This window comes from Erinaceus europaeus, chromosome 20, assembly GCF_950295315.1.
Source record: "Erinaceus europaeus chromosome 20, mEriEur2.1, whole genome shotgun sequence".
Lineage (NCBI taxonomy): Eukaryota > Metazoa > Chordata > Mammalia > Eulipotyphla > Erinaceidae > Erinaceus > Erinaceus europaeus.
Window position 1 is genome coordinate 9,661,734 of NC_080181.1, and position 21,574 is coordinate 9,683,307.

Here is a 21,574-nt window from a genome sequence, read left to right on the forward strand (position 1 = left end):
TGTAAGATTATTGTCAGTTTATAGATGAAGAAACCAAGACACTGGTGGGGACGAAATAAGGGAGAGGGAGTTGTCTGTGTATCACTCCAGCATATATATGCGGTGCTGGGAACCCAAATCATAAAAGTCCTGAGCTCTATCCACAGGGGCCCCTCCATACTGCCTTCTTTTTCAAACCTAATATATGGTTGCTATTTTAGAAAAAATTAGGGCGCTGGGCAGTAGTGCAGCGGTATAAGCACACAAGGCGCAAAGTGCAGGGACTGGCATAAGGATCCCGGTTCGAGCCCCCAACTCCCCACCTGCAGAAGGATCGCTTCACAAGCGGTGAAGCAGGTCTACAGGTGTCTTTCTCTCCCCCTCTTTGTTCTTTCCCCCCTCAGTCTTCCCATCCTCTCTCAATTTCTCTCTGGCCTATCCAACAATAACAACAACGATAAGCAAGAAGGGCAACAAAAGGGGGGAATAGCCTCCCGGAGCAGTGGGTTCGTAGTGCAGGCACCCAGCCCCAGCAATAACCATGGAGGGAGAAAAAAAAAAAAAACTGCATAACTTGTTTGAATTAAAAAAAAGAAAAAACTGCATAACTTGTTTGAATTTAAAAAAAAAAAAAAAGAACAAACCCCGTTGAGTTCTTCAAGATAAAGAAGGAGCGTTTTGGCTTACAAGAAGATTGCTATCTTCCAGTAAGCACTGGGCTTGGTGTGCTTTAAGGGGCATCCTGGAGCGATGAATACACTAATTCCCAGAGAAACAAGAGCTGTCAAAAGTGACAAGTCTCCCTTTAACTCCGAGTATGAAAAAGTGGGCAAACGCTGCAACTTCCAAGTTAGGGAGGAAGGAGCAAATGGAGTGGGAGGTAAGGCTCCTGCTGGGCTCGGGAGAAACATACACGCCCGGAAGACACCAAGTCGCGTACAAAGAAAGGGTCACGCCGACCCAGGGAGCTGGGAGCCAGAGCCTGGCTGGCAGCGAAGCGCTCGGGATGCAGGAGGGGCCGCCGCCTTTAAAGCCTCCCCGGGAGATGCTCTCCGTCGGGCCGCGGCGCCGAACCGAGGTCCCTCCCGGCGCGGCCCCGGCCCCCGCCCCCGCCCCGGACGGCAGCCTGGGCGCTGCGCAGCCGGGAGAGCGGGGGGCGAGGCGGCGCGCGGGCGGCGGGAGCGAGCGAGCGGAATGGTCGCGTCCTCCTTAACTCGGGGCCCCTCGCGGCCGCCCCCCTCCTCCCGGGGGCTGAGACTGGAGAGGAAGTGGGCAGGCTGCGAGCCGTTCCTCCCGCCGGAGCCCTCATGCCCCCTCCCTTCTCCTCGGCGCGGGGCCCCGGCGCGCCTCCGCCCCGGCCGTCGCCGCCGGACAGGGGCGGCCGGCGCGGTCGGGCGCGCGGAGACGGAGCGGGCGGCCTCCGAGCGGCCGCCGGGGAGCCGAGATTCTCGGCGGCGGGCGAAGTAGGCCCGCGGGCGACCCCGGAGACTGCGGTGGCCGGATGTGCGGGCGCGTCACTTCCGGGCGCTGCAGCGGCGGCCGCTTGGAAGATGGCTGCGCCCTGTGGCTCGGAGCTGCCCGCCAACTCGCCGCTAAAAATCCCGAAGATGGAGGTGCTCTCCCCGGCCTCGCCTGATGGCATGAGCGACGGGAATCCGTCGCTGTCTGACCCTTCCACGCCTCGGGGTGCCTCCCCGCTCGGGCCGGGCAGTGCGGTGGCCTCGGGGGCAGCGGCGTCCGGGGGTCTCGGGCTGGGGCTGGGGGCCCGCAGCGCCGCCTCATCCTCGGTCTCCTTCTCCCCTGGCGGCGGAGGCGGCGGCGGCGGAGGCGGCGGGTCCGCGGCGGCCGCTGCCGCCGCCTGCCGGGGCATGTCATGGACGCCGGCTGAGACGAACGCGCTCATCGCCGTGTGGGGCAACGAGCGGCTGGTGGAGGCGCGGTACCAGCAGCTGGAGGGAGCCGGCACGGTGTTCGGCAGCAAGGCCCCCGGGCCAGCCATGTACGAGCGCGTGTCCCGGGCCCTGGCCGAGCTGGGCTACGAGCGGACCCCATCCCAGTGCCGGGAGCGCATCAAGGTAACCGGCCGCCCGGCCCGGGGCCGCGAACCAGAGGCAGAGAAGGCGGGGAAGCGGGCCTCGGGGGCGGGGGCTGTCTGAGCGCAGGACTCCCCTCCGGGGCCCCGGGACGAGTCGCATGCCCTCTGCCTTTTTCTTCTCTCCCTGGGAAAGGGGCTTTTTTTCCCAGAAGGCCGCCAGCCCGTAGGTTTCCTCAGTTTGAAGTTGGGCGTGTCTGCCGCCGCCCCTCTTTCTTGCCAATTGAGGATGTCCCTGCTCTAAGTTGGTAGTTTCTCGTTGTGCGGCGGTCCCGGTGCCGCCCGCCAGGGGTTCCCGGGGCCCTCGCTTTGTTCCAGGCCGAGGGGCACCCAGACTGACTCGGTCTGGGCGGGATCGAGGAGGGTAGGAGAGGGAGCCGGTGAGCCCCCAGGTTAGGTGTTTTCAAGGAGTGGCCGTGGCCGTGGCAGAGCCACACAGAAAGTGCCTTCGGACGACTGGCCTCTTTGTGTCAGTCTCCTGGCTTCTAACTTGAGAGATGAAGGACAAATAGGAAGTCAGATGCTGTGGAGTGCTGGACAGGCTTGATTGTAGCCAGGTTATTACCATGGAGTCAGGAGCACACTTAAAGTTAGCCTTGCTGAGAGTTGGTCTACTATAGAATTTGGAGTGTAGATGCCTCCAGAGTTAGATTGCCTGGAGGCCCTGCTGTCTGTTCATGAAAGCCAAGTTTTTTCTCCCTCTTTATAGTTTCTGTGCCAGATGTGGTGACAAGTAAATTTCTCAGTGTGCATCTGGCAATCATTGTGTATCTGGATGTTTAAAGACAAAGACATAATTTGAGCCAGAAAAAAAACTTTTTAACCACAAGATGAGTTATCATTTTGCTGTTCCTATTAACTTTTAATGCATGCATTCAACTTTTATTATTGGCAGATGCAGAGGTATTTTTTTTAACTCTTAAAATTAGGCTAGTCTTTTCATCACAGCTAGAAGACTTGAGTAGACTTCTTTCTCCCGTTTTCTTCTTGCTTATAGTCATTGTAGTTCTGTACTTCTTTTCTGATAGGGATGACACTTTTGGAGGGGGGACTTATTGAGAAGAAGGGGGAGTTGAAACACAGTAACAATAATCATGATCACAGTGAGGAGAAGATTGCTCCAGAGTTGGAGAAATCTAGGCTCAAGTTTTATTCATCCACAGACAGTTACTTAGAAAATTTGGTCCAGAATTAAGATGCTGGTTCCACACCTACTGCTCAAGTAATTTGGTATCCTTTTCTTAGTTACAAAATTAATGCGGCTTACTTGATAGCATGTGACTTTGAGTTTTTCTTGTGCTCCCCTTTTTTCTTTTCCTTATTTATTTTTTTAAACAAGGACATCATGAAAATAGCATATAGATAGGACTGAAGTAGTAGCTTACTGGGTGTGGAAGCCTGTGAGTCTTAAGGTTGAAGCCTGATCTAAGTAACATTGCTCTGAATCTCATTTATAGTTTTATTCAAGGTCATTAAGGTTAAATTTAGGGAAGAACATTTTGCGCTATGTTTAATATCTGTTCATGAACTTTTCCTGAGTTTAGAAGTATACCTTAAGTTTTTGTAATTGTTCTGACTTGATTGACTTCTGTCCATAGAAATTTCCCAAAGGGGGGAAGTACGCTATCAAAACCTCAGATAATATAATTCTTTGTGTAAAATTGTTTCTTAAATAATCAAGAAATACCCATTTGGGTTGCATCTTTGTCTAGTTATGAGGACATGAGGCAGGAAAGGCCTTAGGAGACTGAGCTTCTGAAGAACCATAAGAGAGTCATTTGACTTGTCTCCAAATTTGTAATAATAAATAAAGTGCAAGTACTTAGTTGTTTTGAGACTGTATGGATGATGGTAGGTTCCCTGATTCTCAGTAGCAATTAATTGACTGAGAGAAGATCGCTCTTTCTCTTCAGTGCTCTACTCCCTAAGTAAGTTCTGTTTAGGAATTGCATTACCAGCGTTGGTCATTCCTGCCAGAATGGAAAGCTCTATTAGGTCAAGTTTTGGTCTGTAATTCACTGTTGTGTCCCCAGCGCCTAGCACACAGTGAGCACTGCATATATCATTTATTAAATGTGCTGAAATAAAGCCAAGGAGGAAGATTTGTTTTATATATGTTAAGTCAAGAGCAATGTTACTTAGATCGGCTTCAACCAAAAGACACAGAGACTTCCACACCCAATTTGAGAACACTGCATTGAAACTAACTTCTGACGCTTCATTGTCACTAAAGTGTGGAAGCAAATATGGCCACTGAGTGGTAGTTTACACACTTACGAGGTGGATGTACAAATAACACAGAGTATGTTCATGATAAGAACACAACCTTTAAAGATCCTCAGAGAATCCCATACCCCTGCATATAAATCATTAGAACCGAGTGTCAGACATGCTATTTTAGAATGTATAATTCAGAAATACCTCACTTTGTTTGATGAGGACTGTTGGGAAAAAAAAATCATTAATTTCCTTTTCTTTAGATTTTATAGAACAGAAGCAAAAAAAAAAAAAAAAACAGTGCAGGGAAATATAGATGTGGAGGAACTTGCACTGAGTAATGTAGCTCCCTAAAACATGGGCTCTTCTCAGACACTAGAGCAACACCACCACTCAGCTGGGTGTCAGTTTCATTCCTGGTCTAATGTAGCCTTTGAAATACCTCTCAAAAGTCAGTCATAAAACTCAGCAAATAACTCCTTCCAAGTTTTAAAAGAGGCAAGAATTATCTAGTCCATTCATGTTTTTCCCATGAAACTTCCCCTAAATTGGATGTTTTTTAGCATGTCATATGAAGGCCACAGGAAGCTGCATGGTAGACCAGCCTTCCTGACCACTTTGCTGAATGACCTGAAAGCAGACCACTTACTTCTCCAGCCTCCACCTCAGTCCTCTTATCTGTACAAAGCATTAGAATATTGAAGCTAGTAACTCTTGGGTTTGCTACCAAAGTACTATTTTAAATACCATCCAAATGAATATTTGTGCACATACTTATAATTCATTTGGAATATACCTATCAACTAACAGAAGCTTTAACTTAAAATCAGATATAAATATTTATTTATTTCTACAAAGAGTTTCACTTTGAAGTGTGTTGGCATTTGTTCAGTCATTTGGATAAAATGGGTATGTTTGACACTGCCTTGCTACACAGATTATTGTTTGGTCCTAAAATTTTTCTGCTTTGTGTTTGCTTGACAGAAGAAAATGTGTCTGCCAACAATTCCAGCCTAATTTTGGAGTCAGATAAACAAATCTAGGTGACTTTATGTCTACTACACATGATTTTTCTCCTTCTCTATAGGCCATATATGTTACATCACCAAGTACTTGAGTGCTTAATGTGAGCAGGGCTGTCAGCTAGGTGTTAGGTGAATGAAAGAACTGCAATATACAGTCCCACAGTTTACAGTGCAGCTGAAGTGTGCACATGCATCAAAGAGTTAAAAAGCGCTACAGGACAATACAAGGCACGGCAGGCAGCGTAGTACTTGATTAGGTGTCATCTGACTTAAACAGACAGTGTGATGACTTCGGAAAATGCCAGAACCTCACCAAAGTCCACATATGATAGCAGTAAAAAGATCTATCAGGACTTGGATTTCATGGAAGCATTTATTTCTTAGCCAGATGCTGTATTCACACTTCAAGTCAGTTAATCTGATGCACTGTAAAACTCATTCTCAAGCCCCATATTTTTGTATGCTCTCCAAAAATTTGCCTCTTGAGAGTTGGCGTTATGTCTCCAAAACAGATGTGTACTTTTTGCCCTACCTCAAGATGAAATATAAGGTAACTGTATGACCTAAAAACTTATTTTTGCTGGATCAGTGCTGGTTGCTCATAGGAAAATTTAAAAATGCTAGGAGTCTCTTGCCTAGCAAACAAAAGGATTTTTTAGAGCCCTTGCTTGGACTTAAATCAGTATCTGTCATAATTTTTGGAACAAATTTCATATTTGAACAAACAAAACACAATGTAATATGTTTGGGCTTTCACTTTAGCTATTAAACCCAGTCATTATTTGTTTGGGAGATCAATAGGACAAAGATAAATTGGAGCCACAAGGCCACTGTCCCTGTGTAAGCATTTTACTAGTCTGTCCACCTCTGAGGACTTTTTTTTTTTTTTTTTTTTGGCCTTTGCAGACAAGATTTCCCTTCTGCACTATTAGTGAAGGACTTCCAAGAAATACAACATACCATTCAAACAATTTCTAAGAAAGATTTAGTCAGATTTGTCTCCTTCACTCTCTTCCACATTCAGTTCCTGTTGTTGCTACTGTCTCTGCAAGCTTGTGTGTTCCAGTTTGAGTGTCTGCTTATGACTGACAGAGGCTTGGTGTGTATCTTAAAGACCGTCTTGGATGCCCAACCATACACTTACATTTAGGCTTGCAGTTTTGGAGGTAAGAGATACAACATTCATTACATAAAAGCTGTGAATGAATAAGCTTCCTAGCTTATTTGCTGGCATTTGGGGAAGTCGAGTAAAGAGCAGAGTTAAATGCTCTGGTTCCTTCATGAAGAGGCTGTGCAGAGGGCACAGGGTTGAAAGTACATAGGACAAACTGCTGTTGAATGAAAACCTCTGTGCTGATGGGGTGTCTGTCCGCACCACCGTTATTGTCTGTGTCTGCTGCAGTCCATGGTGACAGCCACAGCACTGCCGAATCCTTGGAATGTGGCGTGTGTCTGAAGAGCTGAATTTTTAATTACATTTAATTAATTAAAATTTTAATTGTAAATTGTCACATATGGTTAGTGGATACCTTATTAAACATTTAGATAAAAAGTTATTATTGGGGGGGGCGGGCGGTAGCACAGCAGGTTAAGCGCACATGGCCAGAAGTGCAAAGACTGGTATAAGGATCTGGTTCAAATCCCTGGTTCCCCACCTACAAGGGGGTTGCTTTAAAAGCAATAAAGCGGTCTGCAGGTATCTCTCTCCCCCTCTTTGTCCTCCCCATCTCTCTTGATTTCTTTCTGTCCTATCCAACAACAATGACAGCAGTAACAACAACAATAATAATAACTACAACAACGATAAACAAGAAGGACAACAAGAGGGGAAAAATGGCCTCCAGGAGGAGTGGATTTGTAGTGCAGGTACTGAGTCCTAGCAATAACCCTTGAGGCCAAAAAAAGAAAAGTTATTATTCAGAGCACTAAAGAAATCTTCATTTTATGGAAGGATTCTGTTGACTACATAGTCAAACTTCTACAGAGTCCAAAGTTCCTTCTTGTCTACCTAACTCCTTTACCCCTGAGTAGGAGGAAAATTGATCATAATCAAGAAAAATGGCTCTAGGCAGGAGAGGTAGGATTTGTGCCTTGCCATGCCAGCAGACAGACCTGGTCCTGGCACTATACGGGAGAGGCCGTAGTAACAGGAGAAGCTATGATACTATAAGTACTTGTCCACCTCCAGTGAAATTGGGCGTGCCTAATTCCAGCTCAGCCTAAAAGAGAAGAATGGTATACCATTCTAGGAGAGGCTTTTGGTGCAAGGCTTAAAGTATAATCTCAGCTGACTGGGCATGGTTCTCTAGGAAAGTGCTGTCCTGTGGAGCTTTGTCTGGTGGTAGGAGAGTTCCATGTCTGCATCATCCAACAGCTACTGGATAGTGTCAGGGGGCCACAAATGGCCATTGCTACATGAGATGTGGCTAGCTTGACTGTGAGACTGAATTTCACATTTGCCTTCATTTAAATTTAAACAGCCGTATATAGCTAGTTTCTGTTTTATCAGCTGGAATAACTTTGGGGTGACAACTTTTAAACTTGTTCTGCTTACACACTCCAAAGAGCTGCAAAATCCATGTACTCTCTAACATTTTTTTTTAAATTTAATCTTTATTTATTGGTCAGTCAGAAATCAAGAGGGAAGGAGGAGATAGAAAGAGAGGCAGAGAGACACCTGTAGCACTGCTTTACCATTTGCACAGCTTTTCCCCTGCCGCATGAGGCGGCTGGGGGCTCTAACATGGGTCCTTGTGCATTGTAGCATGTGTGTTCAACCCGGTGCGCCACCACCTGGCCCCCTCTCTAACATTTCAAAGCTAACATTAAAAATTTTTTCATTAGGTGTCTGAAAGTATCCAGGAAATTAGTAGGATTTAGGAATTGTTAAATCTAGTATGATACGGATAAGCTGAGGATTGGCTAGAGAATATATTGAGTTATACTCTGAGTCCAAAAAAAACTACCCAGATTCTTAGTTGTAGGTTATATGTAATGTATCTCGACAGTTGTGTGACCAGACACATTCTACTTAGGTTTTTAAAAAACAGAGTGGAGGTGACAGCATAGTGATCATCAAAGACTTTTGTGCCCGAGACTCCAAAGTCCCAGGTTCAATCCTCTGTCTCATCATAAGCCAGAGGTGAGTAGTGCTCTGGTTAAAAACAAGAACAAAAACCAGCCTTGTGTATATTACTTTGGTTATTCTAAATTTAGGAGCCCATCTTCACATCCAAAACATAAGCAAGCTGGATAAAAATGTCAGGAGTTGTTAAGGCTTTCAGGGGCCTCAGTCATTGATTAGAGAGAGCAGATCAGTCCCCTTGCTGAAGACCACTGCTTTAGAACACTCAGCATCATTAGGGTATTTTCCTTGACTGATGTAGTGTGTCTGGGCCCTGGAATTCCACTGCTCTTAGGAAGCCCAGAGAGGAACAGGGAAGGGACCAAAGTCCTAGAGTGGGGTTTAAAGGTCATGCCCACTCTCTTTCATTAGCCTCCACTGATAGACTTAGCACAGGGTTCTTTAAATACTAAGATCTGAAGTACTGACTTATTTTGTATTACTTGCCAGTAGATAGCTGCAGCAGACTCCAGGACAGAGCAGCACACAGTCACGCTCAAAGCACCCCGTCCCATGAAAGAGTCAGCCTACTCGAGTGCTGGCTGAGGTGTCTAGTATGGTGGGTAAGCTACAGGCTCTGGAGGCGACCCAGCAAGGCTGTGTCATCTTGGGCTCTCATGAGATGACTCTTGAAGGTGAAATGGAACTGAAATGTGTAACAGGGAGTAACAGCCCAGGAGCAGGGCACCTAGAATGGTGTAGACTGCTGATACAGTCGAATCTGTTTTGTCCAAAATTGAAACTCCTGAATAATGCAGGTGTTCCAAGAAAGCTATTGTGAGTGGACAGTTGTTTAAGAACCCACGACTTTGGATTGAAAGCAGTTTGCCATAGTGTGTGGCACTTGGTAATGATCTGATGCCATGACAGGTTGGTGTTGCCATCCAAGGGCAGAGCAGAGGGGTTGGGATAGCATGTGGTTGATATACCAGTTCTAGAAAACTTCAATGTTTTTATAAATAGCTTCCTTACAGTGTTGAATTATAGTTGTGTAGATATTCACAATATATCTCATCCCTCAGTTCAGATACTGGAAAGAAAAACTAAAGCATTATCAATTATTTGAACATACAACAAAAAGAAATCATTTTTTAAAATATTTATTTATTCCCTTTTGTTGCCCTTGTTGTTTTATTGTTGAAGTTATTATGGTTGTTGTTATTGATGTCATTGTTGTTGGATATGACAGAGAGAAATGGAGAGAGGAGGGGAGACAGAGGGGGAGAGAAAGATAGACACCTGCAGACCTACTTCACCGCCTGTGAAGCGACTCCCCTGCTGGGGGCTTGAACCAGGATCCTTACACTAGTCCTTAGGCTTGGCACCACCTGCGCTTAACCCACGGCCCTACCGCCTGACTCCTAATAAAAAGAAATTTATCTTACTCTGTGATCTAGTACTCATAATACATAAGTGTATCTGATACAGATTTTATCTGGATTAAAAACTAATGTCTATAGCTAACACTTGTGGTATTTACCATATGTAATGGCCTGTGCTGTGTGCTTTACAAATATTAACTCATTGAGCCCCTGGCTCCCCACCTGCAGGGGGGTTGCTTCACAAGTGATGAAGCAGGTCTGCAGTTGTCTGTCTTTCTCTCCCCCTCTCTGTATTTCACTCTGTCCTATCCAACAACAACAACAGCTATAATAACAATAAAAACAACAAGAGTAACAAAAATGGGAAAAATGGTCTCCAGAAGCAGAGGATTTGTGGTGCAGGCACCAAGCCCCAGCAATAACCCTGGAGGCAAAAAATCTCTCTCTATATCTCTATCTATATATCTATATGAACTCGTGAATGTTGTAGGTCTCTAGATTAGCTTTGTGCACACTGCTGTGTCAGCTTTAGGAGCACACTCAGCACCCACTTATAGCCTCCTGAGGTAGAATCTCGTTCTTTTCCCATCTCCTTACAGCCTCCCTTCTGCTCCTTCCTCGTCCCTTTCCTTCCTCTCCTCAGCCCTTCCCTCCCCCCCCACCCCCCGCACAGGCCCCTTGCTTTCTCCAGAGGCCCCTCACCTAGGAATGGTGGGTACAAGGCCTTGGTGGACAGGACTGGCTGCTCCCACCGGCACTGGGCAGCACATTCAGCTCTACCATCTTGCTGCTGTCGTGGTCCTTGAAGTCCTTGTTGCCCTCCACGTTCACAGAGCAGTAGTAGAAGCCCGAGTCCTGCTCCTGCAGGTTCTCCAGCCTCAGTGACAGGTTGTGGGAGGGCATGGGGTAGACCAGGGACACTCGGGACTCTTTTATGACATTAGACGTGCTGAAATACACCAGCACCTGTGTGGGCACAGGCTCAGTCACTCCCCACCTGGCAAGCTCCAGGTGTTTGTCCAGGCTGCATGCCCTCCCCAGGGGCGTCTTTACCAGGGGGGCTTTCCCTTCTCCATCCTTTCTGCTTGCCACTGGGGTGTTTAGAAGCCAATTAAAACTGATTTTCTCTCTCTCTCTCTCTCTCTCTCTTTTTCTGATTCACTAATGACTTTAAGTTGCAGTTAATAAAAGATAAACAGAATATATTAAGTTGATTTGTGTTCCCATCTTGTAGATTCCAGAAACATCACTGTTTGGAGCAGGTTATGTCTTGGTCTTCTGGTGGAGTGTTTTCTACTCTGTGGTTCTGGATAGCTGAGCATAGGGCTGGAGAGAAGAGGGTGAAAGGAGGTGGGAAGTGGTGACATAGCTGTGGTCATTGTCCTAGCTGGCAAAAGGATGTTAAACTGGGGAATGACAGTCTTGTGTTAGGTTCTAGAACTGACTAGTGTGGAAAGTGACTGAAGGACAGAAGTCTTGTGGAGAAGCCACTTGAGAGGTGCAGTCCAACAGTGGCAGTGAAATAAACCAGGTTTCTCTCTTTCTTGGATAGAGACAGAGAGAGAAATTGAGAGGAGGGGATAGAGAGGGAGACAGACAGAGAGATACCTGCAGCCCTGCTTCACCACTTGTGAACCTTTCCCTCTGCAGATGGGACCAGGAGCTTGAACCTGGGTCCTTGGACATAGTAATGTGTGCGCTTTGCCAGGTGTGCCACTGCCTGGCCCCTAGACCAGGTTTCTGATGCCACAAATCAGTGGGACTGTTTGGAGAATGTAAAGATTACAAATCCTCTAGGACTTGTTAGGTCAGAGTTTTAGTCCTCAAAAATCATCCCACCCTTTAGAGTCCAAAGAACCCAGTGAGCTATATAGCTCAGACACTGTGTTGGAATGGCAGTGTCTGTGTTTGCACTCATGGGTATTCCTGCAGGCTCCTGGAGTCTGATCTGCTCCCAAGTCTTCAGAAGCAATGGCCTTGCCTTCTTTCCTCTCACATTATCAGAGGGCATGAACTGAAGTTCTTGTCTCAGGTTCCAAATGGTAACCATTGGTATTGGCACTCAGATATGCTGTATATCCCTGGTTGAGGGAGCAGAGAAGTTTTAACATGTCTGAAGTGCTAAATATTGGCAGGAAAAATACAGAGTTTCAAAAATAACATGTGCTATAAAGAGCTTTAGGTTTTAAACAGTTGACTGGTAGGATTGCAGTGCTTGTATCTTTGGTTTTATTCTCATTTTGTGGTTCATGCAATGTGTACTACCTGCTGTTTACCATTCCAAACACTTCATTCAGTGTTCAAAAGGAAGACTTAATGATTCACTGCCTCCAGTGCATATTGTTGCAAATTGTCTGGCGTTTGTAATCTATGCAGTCTCTCTTCCCATTGTTCTGAATAATTAAAACTGTCCCCTTATTGGAAAAAAGCACGTGTTTATATGTATATAATTTCTTACTTATGAGTAGATCAGAGAATCCTTGAGAGCCAATGGAAACACTTGGTCTTTTTCTTGGCACTAATCAAGTCAGTATTGTCTTGTCACGTAGTGGGATGTGTTGTTATTTCTTAGCAAAATACAAACCTGTGTTGGCTTTCAGACATTTTAGGAATAGCAGCCATTGTTTTATTTTTATACATGTGTTCTTGGCTGTATGCATAAGTTACATGTTTTGAGCTTCTGGAAAATACTTCATTCAATATAAATTGAGATAAGAGAATGGGACTTAGTTCTAGTTGAATTTTCTTAGCTTGTGTAACACATCTTTGTTGTAATAGTTTGAATTTTTGAAACTTACGTATTGTTTCTCTACTAATCTACCTCCAGATTATTTCATTTATCTGAAAAAAGTATGTTGTTTTTAATTGATATCAATAAAATCAGAATAAAGTTCATATCCACCAAAACTACTTTTATTATTATTTTAAATTTACCAGCACTTTTCTTTAAATGGAAGGGACTGAGTTTTGATAAAGAAGAGTGCAGTAGGTCAGAAAGTGCCTTGACTTTCTACTTGCTGTCTCCACTACTACATATGTTCCGAAGTCATTTTCATCCAGTCACTCGGCAACAATTTATTGAGTCACTATTGCATGTCAGACCTTGATTTAGGTACTGAGAATGCATCAGTGTTAAAAATATTAAAAAAAAAAAAAAAGCCCACCTTAGAAGACCCTGCATTCTGGGAGTCAGGCAGTGGCCTAGTGGGTTAAGCACAGGTGGCATGAAGCGCAAGGGCAGGTTAAGGATCTCGGTTCAAGCCCCTGGCTCCCCACCTGCAGGGGAGTCGCTTCACAAGCGGTGAAGAAGGTCTGCAGGTGTCTGTCTTTCTCTCCTCCTCTCTGTCTTCCCCTCCTCTCTTTATTTCTCTCTGTCCTATCCAACAACAACGACATCAATTAACAACAATAACTACAACAAAAGAAGGACAACAAAAAGGAATAAATAAATATAATAAATAAATAAATAAATAAAGACCCTGCATTCTGACAGAAAACACTATATTTTCAGTAAGTTATTCAAAACAGTGACCAGTACTAGGAAGAAAACTCTATCTTACTGGCCTTGGAAAGTTTGAGTTCTCCACCTTCCATAATGCCTAAGCCCTAGAAATCCACGTGCCTTTGCTGTAGTAAGCAAGAGTCACATGGCTTTGTGATGTCACCAGGGTTTGCCCCATGAGCAGCAGAGAGCTACACCAGTGGTCTGTGTTCACCCTAATGGCTCAGCCCTCAGCAGAACTACAAACTGTCCGTCATCTCATGCAGATTAAGAAACATGATTAATAGTTGAATTTTTGGAGGTCAAACTGTGCCCCTCTAGAAATGTAAAATATTTCCCCCTTTGAATAATATAAATGATATCACAAAAATCAAGAGGAAAAAAAATCAAGGGAGACATTTGAATTTCACAACCACATATACATACTATGTTTGTTATTTTTTGAGAATTTATAGTGAATCTGATTTCAGTCTCATTAAGTTTCCATGTACCAGAAGAGGAATGATACCTGCTTTTTGTTTGAGCAGACGGTGAGAAAACATGTGGGTTGTTCATATCTTTGGTTCATGCTGGTCATTGCCTGCCTCTTGCTTCTTAGGACCAACCAGATTGTCCCATGAGTGAGACTAAGCCCTCACTCTCAGTGGGTAGGTAGTTAGGGTCCCTATATCTATATGCTGGTGTGACAGCTAACTGTTTTTGGTAAGGCTATAAATGGTTGTCTTGTATCTACAGAAGAGAAAATAGGAGCAAGCAGTTGAAGCCATGAGGGGAGATAGCGTAATGGTTAGCCAAAAAGACTTTTTTTTAATCTCACTCAACTCTGCTTTGTGGTTGTGCTGCTGGGGATTGAACCTGGGATTTTATAGCCTCAGGCATGAAAAACATTTTGTTTTGCTATCTCACTGGCCTGCAAAAAGACTTTCATGCCTGAGGCTCCAAAGTCCCAAATTCAGTCCCCTGTACCACTATAAGCCAGACTCAGCAGTGCTCTGGTTATTAAAAATAAATCAATAGGGGGCCAGGCGGTGGCACACTAGCTTAAGTGCACATAGTACCAAGCACAAGGACTCAAACAAAGATCCTAGTTGGAGCCTCCGGCTCCCCACCTGCAGGGGGAGTTGCTTCACAAGTGTTGAAATGGGTCTGTAGGTTGTCTCTATCTCTCTCTATCTCCATCTCTATCCCTATCTCCCCTTCCTCTCACAATTTCTCCCTGTTCTAGCCGATAAAAATGAGAAATGGCCACCAGGAGCAGTGGATTTGTAGTGCTGGTACCGAGCCCCAGCAGTAACCCTGGAGGCAAAAAAACCCCTGAAAAACAAATAAATAAAAATATATTTTTAAAATAAGGACACATTAGGTACTAGTAGAACTAGAATTAAAAAACAAAAAAAGACCCTTTAGGGACTGGGTGGTAGTACACTGGGATAAGTGCACATAGCACAAAGCACAGGGACCAGCACAAGGATCCGTGTTCAAGCCCCCAGCTCCCCACCTCCAGGGGGGTTGCTTTGCAAGTGGTGAAGCAGGTCTACAGGTGTCTTTCTCCTCTGCCTTCCCCTCTCCTCTGTAGTATTATTTTATTTATTCATGTATTTTATGAAAGAACAAGAGGTAAGAGGCCTGAATATAGCTCAGCTCTGGCATAGGTGTGCTGGGGATTAAACCTGCAGCTTCTGGGGCTCGGGCATGCCAGCTGGCGCTCTAGCAAGGTGAACCATCTCCTTACCTCTTAGAATTACTTCTGGACAGGAAAGGCAGTCAGGATGCAATGGCTGTGTTTGCCATTGTTCACTTAGTGTGTACACGGTTTGGGAACTCTTCTCAGACGGTGAGGAAGAGATGGATTCTCTTATACAAAAGATAGTATTTGTATGTGAAGAAAATAAAGAGTAGGAGGACAAAATATGCAACCAGAGAATGCAAGGGGTATAATATATATATACATACATACATACACACACATACATACACATACATACATACACATACATACGTACATACATACATATTTCAGTAATAAAGAAAATGAACCATGAGCTTCCCAGCTACTATAGCAGATACGGTGATTTTTTTTTTTTTTAAATACTTTTTAGCTGTTGAAGAAAAGCATACCTGAGGGGGTCGGGCGGTAGCGCAGCGGGTTAAAGCGCACGTGGCGCAAATTGCAAGGATTGGTGTAAGGATCCCGGTTTGAGCCACCGACTCCCCATCTTCAGGGGAGTCGCTTCACAGGCAGTGAAGCAGGTCTGCAGGTGTCTGTCTCCCCCTCTGTCTTCCCCTCCTCTCTCTTCTTTCTGTCCTATCCAACAACGAACAACAATAACGACAATAATAACCACAACAAGGCTACAACAAAAGAAAAAATATGGCCTCCAGGAGCATGGTGCAGGCACTAAGCCCCTGGAGGCAAAAAAATAAAAAAGGAAAGAAAAGCACCAGGTCCTAGTTTTGAAACCTGAGGTGAATTAACGTTAAAGATACTCCAGTGTCTTAGGTCTGTTTTCTGTTAAATACAGGTGCGCTGTGCAGGTACAGCACCCCTGTGTACTTGCCACTCTGGCAGAACCTTCCCTGGGAAGGAGACTGGTTCCCCGCAGGATATGGGCTGCTGTTCGCTTCTGGTTGAATTCCTCCTAGGAATTTCTCTGCCCCAGGGAGCGGCCTCACTCACAGCTGGGCCCCTTCCCCAGCTGAGCATGAAGCCAGTTTTGCAACCTAAAGGCGCTCAGCTCTGAAATAGTAAGGTCCAGCCTCCTTGTTTCAGTTAAGGGCAACTGGAGAGTCATTCAGACTCCATACCTACTTAGTTGAGGTTTAGCTAAGGCCTTTCTTGCAACTATGACAGTTGGACCCCCAATCCTGCCTCTCTGACTCCCACAAGTGCTAAGAGTCCTTCCCAGAAAACCTGCACGTAGCCCCCTCATAGTGTTTCCTAGAAGCCTGTCTGCTAGCTCAGTGCAAACCTAGGAATAATAAGTGTCGATTGTTTAGCCCAGCTCACACTAAGTAGGCAAGGAGGAGACAGTTCCTCTTCATTACGCAGGGCACCAAGCCTTATGGATCATGTTTGTGTTTCTGTACACGGTCCAGATTGTCCTATGTGCCCATTGCTTTTGGCAGCTTTCATAAATGTAAGACTAAAATAGAAAATACCTACCAAATGATCTATAGAAAGCATTATCTATAGAAAGCATTAGTTGCCTGAATTTATTTCTAGCAGCTTCCTAGTTAAGTTCAGGTTGACCAAGGAGAGATGATTAGTGATTATTTTTAGGGTTTTTTTTTTTTTTTTATAGAAAGGATATGCATATGGCAGCATATGAGGAGGTGTTCTTTCCATACTTATGACTTGTATTTAAAAGCAGAAACTGAGAGCCCTCACTCAGAATAGGAAGCATTTTTTGTGTTTGAGAAGGAATACTAGGTTATAATGCTAAACCTCGTGAAGCTCAGTATGTGTAGTTAATTTTTAGACACAGTTGATTATGAAATCATTTGTGTGTGGTGCTGGAAGTTTGTATGGGAGGCCTTGAGAAATGAGTGATTCTCCACTGCTGTGCCAGAAATATTTTAGGCAATTACTCTAAACGTGTGTAGTTATCACACTAATAGAAATGAGAATTCTTAATATTGTCTGAATACCACCTAAAAGTGGTACCCAAGGGTGTGAAATACTGAGAACAAGCTTTAGCAGAGGTGCTGCTGTAGCAACTTCAGAGGTGTGGCGTATGAAGTCAGATGAAAGTCATGTTCAAAGGGAATCGCTTCTCTACCAGCAGCTGGCTTTCCCCCTTTTTAGGTGAGGAGGGTCTTCCAGACCTGTAGTTTATCACTAATGATTATAATGCCTTTGCTGCTTCTGTCTGAAAGAGTGAAGTAGTTCAGTGTATCCTATTATTTTTTTTAACTTGTCTGTCTAAACAGGGAAACACAAGAATCCCATATCTAGAAGGATTCTTTTGTCCCCTAGATGCCCATGAAATTGACTGTGATAGTGTGGTTGCCAGGATGAGCTGTTACCATCATGTGAGTGTCCATGTGGTGTTCCCACAGTGCAGGCTTAACCACTGCTTATAAAGCTCAAGTGAGTATAGCTCCACGAGCAGCAGCACATGTTTGTGGTGGCAGTTAGTGTTGCCTTCCTAGCAAGCTTTTGCCTCCTACTACAAAGGAACAAGACCCCCAGCTGCTTGCATGGAGGAGCCTAGAGGACTTAGGAGCTGATAGTCATGGCGAATGATCATTTCCTGAATTCTTTGTTCTGTGGAAGACCTTCTCCCTCCTGAAGACAGTACTGGCCGCTTGTAAGTCTGAGAGTGAGGCGCTGGTAGCCAGATTTCGCATGAAGTGTGCTGATAGGATTCCGTTCTGGACAGCCCTGCAGAGCCGGGGCTGCAGAGAGGTAAGAGCGCTTGCTTTATGGCGGTTGTGCTTCTGCTTGGTCCAGGGCCATCCAGGACACAGCTGAATCTTCCCTCTACTACCTTTGACAGTACCACTTTGTAGTCTTAGCTATCTTAATTTACTGATGCAGTGTGTAAGGCGTAAGAAATAAGATTTGGATTGCAGAAGTTTACCAGGCAGAATGACCCCTCTCTCCCAAAGAAAAGTGTCAGTAAGATTGATGGCTGCTTAAGAGATCCTTTGTCACCTGCAGTTAGTCCTCTTTAGTTATAAATAAATCAGTTGGCATTGTTAATTATAACTATACTTTATGCCCTCTTCTGCTGTGCTTATTCTAAAAGGCCTTAGGAACCATGCTTACCTTGGCTTTGTTGATTTATTTTTAAAAGGATAATCTCTCATTTGCCATCAAACAATGAGTGTGCTGGTTTTTTAAAATTTAATTTCTTAATGTATTTGATAAGACAGAAAAAAATTGAGAGGGGAGATAGAGAAAGAAAGACACTTGTAGCATTGCTTCACCACTGTGACACTCCTCCCTTGAGGTGGGGACCAGGGGCTTGAACCTGGGTCATTGTGCATGGTAACATGTGCGCTGAGCCAGGTGCACCACCATCTGGCCCCGAGTCTGGTTTTTGGCTAAGAAGAATTGAATTTTCTTACTAGTGAAAAATACTACTTTCAAGGTATACGTTACTTGTACTTAGTGAACAAACCTAGTATGGTAGGCACTGTCCAGGGCTAAAGGAAAGAGCAAAGAAGGCAGAGAAAGCCATTCATTGCTTCATGGAGTGTACAGTCCAGTAGAATAGTCCTTAGGGGGCACCAGGCGGTGGCGCACCAGGTTAAGCACATGTAATGTGAAGCGCAAGGATCCTGGTTTGAGCCCTCGGATCCCCACCTATGGGGTGGGGGTGGAGGTGAGGGTCACTTCACAAGTGGTGAAGCAGGTCTGCAGGTGTTTATCTTTTCTCTCTCTTCCTTTCTGTCTTTCCCTCTAAATTTCTCTCTTATCAAAAAAAAAAATTATTTTTTTTTTTAAAAAAATGGCTGCAGGAGCAGTGGATTTGAAGTGCAGGCATCAAGCCCCAGTGATAACCCTGGAGGCAAAAATAAACAAGTAAATTTAAAAAAGAATAGTCCGTAGGAAGTGTTAATACTTCCTCAGTGATATTTGATCTATCAAATCCCAACACTTGCCTTGGGTACTTTGTTCCTCCTTTGTTATTCAGGGGAGTTGGACTAGATGGTCCCTAAGTTTCTTTTGCACTTAGAATTTCCATATGTTAGGGGCCAGGTGGTGCCGCACCTGGTTAAGCTCACATTACAGTCTTCAAGGACTCAGGTTCAAGCTCCTGGTCCCCACCTACAGGGGGAAAGCTTCACAAGTGGTGAAGCTGGGCTGCAGGTGTTTCTCAGTCTCTTTGCTTCTCTACCTGCCCCTCTCTAAATTTCTTTGTCTCTATCCAATAATAAATGAATAAAATATGTATTTTTTAAATATTTATTTTCCCTTTTGTTGCTATTGGTTTTTTATTGTTATTGTAGTTATTGTTGTTGTTATTGATGTCGTCGTTGTTGGATAGGACAGAGAGAAATGGAGAGAGGAGGGGAAGACAGAGGGGGGAGAGAAAGATAGATACCTGCAGACCTGCTTCACTGCCTGTGAAGCAACTCCCCTGCAGTTGGGGAGCCGGGGGCTCGAACCAGGATCCTTACTCCAGTCCTTTTGCTTTGCGCCATGTGCGGTTAACCCGCTGCGCTACCACCCAACTCCCATAAATAAAATATTTTAAAAATTTTCCCTGTGTCGGGGGAGTCGGGCTGTAGCGCAGCGGGTTAAGCGCAGGTGGCGCAAAGCACAAGGACCGGCATAAGGATCCCGGTTCGAACCCCGGCTCCCCACCTGCAAAGGAGTCGCTTCACAGGCGGTGAAGCAGGTCTGCAGGTGTCTTATCTTTCTCTCCCCCTCTCTGTCTTCCCCTCCTCTCTCCATTTCTCTCTGTCCTATCCAACAACGACAACAATAATAATAACTACAACAATAAAACAACAAGGGCAACAAAAGGGAACAAATAAATAAAATAAATTTTAAAAAAAATTTCCCTATGTCTTAGAAATTGGAGCCAGGATTGCCTAAAACTTGGGCAACCCTCCACGCCCACCTCTTGCCACACACACTTAGAAAGTCCTACAAAAGAGAAGTTAGGAAGCATTGTGACATGGGTAGGCCATGAAGAGTATCAGATGCTTCAGGATAGCCATGGCTTGAGGACAAATGTAGAGAACCATTCTTAAAAATGAGGAAGAAGGGAGCTGGGCGGTAGCCCAGCGGATTAAGCGCACATGGCACAAAGCACAAGGACCAGTGTAAGGATCCCGATTCGAGCCCCCAACTCCCTACCACAGGGAGTCACTTCGCAAGGGGTGAAGCAGGTCTGCAGGTGTCTTTCTCTCCTCCTCTCAGTCTTCCCCTCCTCTCTCGATTTCTCTCTGTCCTATCCTATGACAACAGTAACAGCTACAACAAGCGCAACAACAAGGGCTACAAAATGGGAAAAATGGCCTCCAGAAGCAGTGGGTTCCTAGTGCAGGTACTGAGCCCCAGCGATAACCCTGGAGACAAAAAAAAAGTCCTCACTGATCTGAGTAGGAGCAGTTTTTAGTGGAATAACAGGTAGATCCCTATGGGCTTGGGTAGAATTAGTGTGAATACTGCCTTTTCATCTGAGAACCACTAGTCTTCAAGCAGATTTAAATTAGAAAGATGTTGAATCTTAATAGACACTGATGAGGAATTCCCCTGTCTGAAGTTGTCACTTCCGGCATTTTATCTAGCATCCATACTGATAAGCCAGTCAGATAATGGATGATAAAGAATAGTGATGTGATTGGAATGGATAACAAGCATGACCAGTAAATCACTTCATATTGCTTAATTGCCACTTCAGAAAACGATTTCTTGCCCAGCAAGTGGAAAAAATGCTATGATTCTGTGAAGAGTTAGTTCACTGATACCTTTCTTTGTATGCTTTTATTAATAGAAACTATTTCTTTCAGAAATGAACTTTGAGTTAACTTACATCTTAGAGGAAATGGGAGTGCTTAGTTAGCAAAATAGACAAACTGATAAATTGTGCTTAGACTGGTTACCTAATCTTCAGAATCTCCTATAGAATCTAAGACATGAACTAAGTTTGCTTTACATCTGGGTTTCTGACTGACACCTTCTTTATTCTTTGGTGGAAAAAAAAAATAATAACCACACACAACAGAACTCATTACCCAAAGGTTCTTATAAAGGACTCTTGGAAGAGTCTATGCCCCACTTGAAATCTTATAAGACAGTCATGTGGGTGCACTTTTCTGGGGAGGGCACCCATGATATCAAAAAGTTAAGAACCTTTGCTCTGGAGAGAAAAAGGAATATTTACAAGTAATAAGATTTTCATTTTCCAAAATTTCTGCTTGGAATAGCAGAGTGTGAATCAAATGCTATTTTTGGTTTTTGTCTTACTGGGATTTTTGTTTGGCTGATTTTTCAGCCTTTTATGTATAGAAACCAACTCTAGGAAAATAGGTAAAGTTCTGCTTGTCCTAGATGGGTTTTGCCTTAGGTCGAGCTTAGTGATTCCTTAGTACTTGCCACAAGTTGATGTTGAAAGATGTAGGTAGTAATTTAGACTATATTCTTTACCTCATTCTTGCTGTATGCAGAAATGTGTTTATTGAGTCATGCCTACTATCCCAGGATCTTTTCTTTCCTACTTTAGTGCTCACAGTAAGAAAACAACACTAATTAAAGAAAATTGAAATTTTTCAAGATGTTGAAGTAAACACAGTATTGCTTTGTTGCTTCAGTTCACCAAGAGCAACTAGTGTATAATAGAATAAAACAGTACA

The 21,574-nt window shown here is 44.4% G+C and overlaps 1 protein-coding gene and 1 long non-coding RNA gene across 8 annotated transcripts in view; both read left to right on the forward strand.

Moving 5' to 3' along the window:
- Positions 1–875: 875 nt before the first annotated feature.
- Positions 876–21,574, forward strand: part of MSANTD2 (Myb/SANT DNA binding domain containing 2) — a 33,031-nt gene continuing 12,332 nt past the window's right edge. For 4 of the 7 annotated variants that reach the window (XM_007520655.3, XM_016187120.2, XM_060179827.1 and 1 more), the window contains exon 1: positions 876–2,054. In XM_007520655.3, the coding sequence (XP_007520717.2) occupies positions 1,287–2,054 (768 nt within the window). In that variant the 5' untranslated portion in view covers positions 876–1,286. Of the gene's footprint in view, positions 2,055–6,337; positions 6,480–21,574 lie in introns of all 7 variants that reach the window. The other 3 variants (XM_060179826.1, XM_007520656.3, XM_060179825.1) reach the window with 3 other exon arrangements.
- LOC132534968 (uncharacterized) lies at positions 6,486–7,909 on the forward strand. Its single transcript, XR_009546734.1, has 2 exons — positions 6,486–7,428; positions 7,464–7,909. It is a non-coding gene; the product is annotated as an uncharacterized LOC132534968 (long non-coding RNA).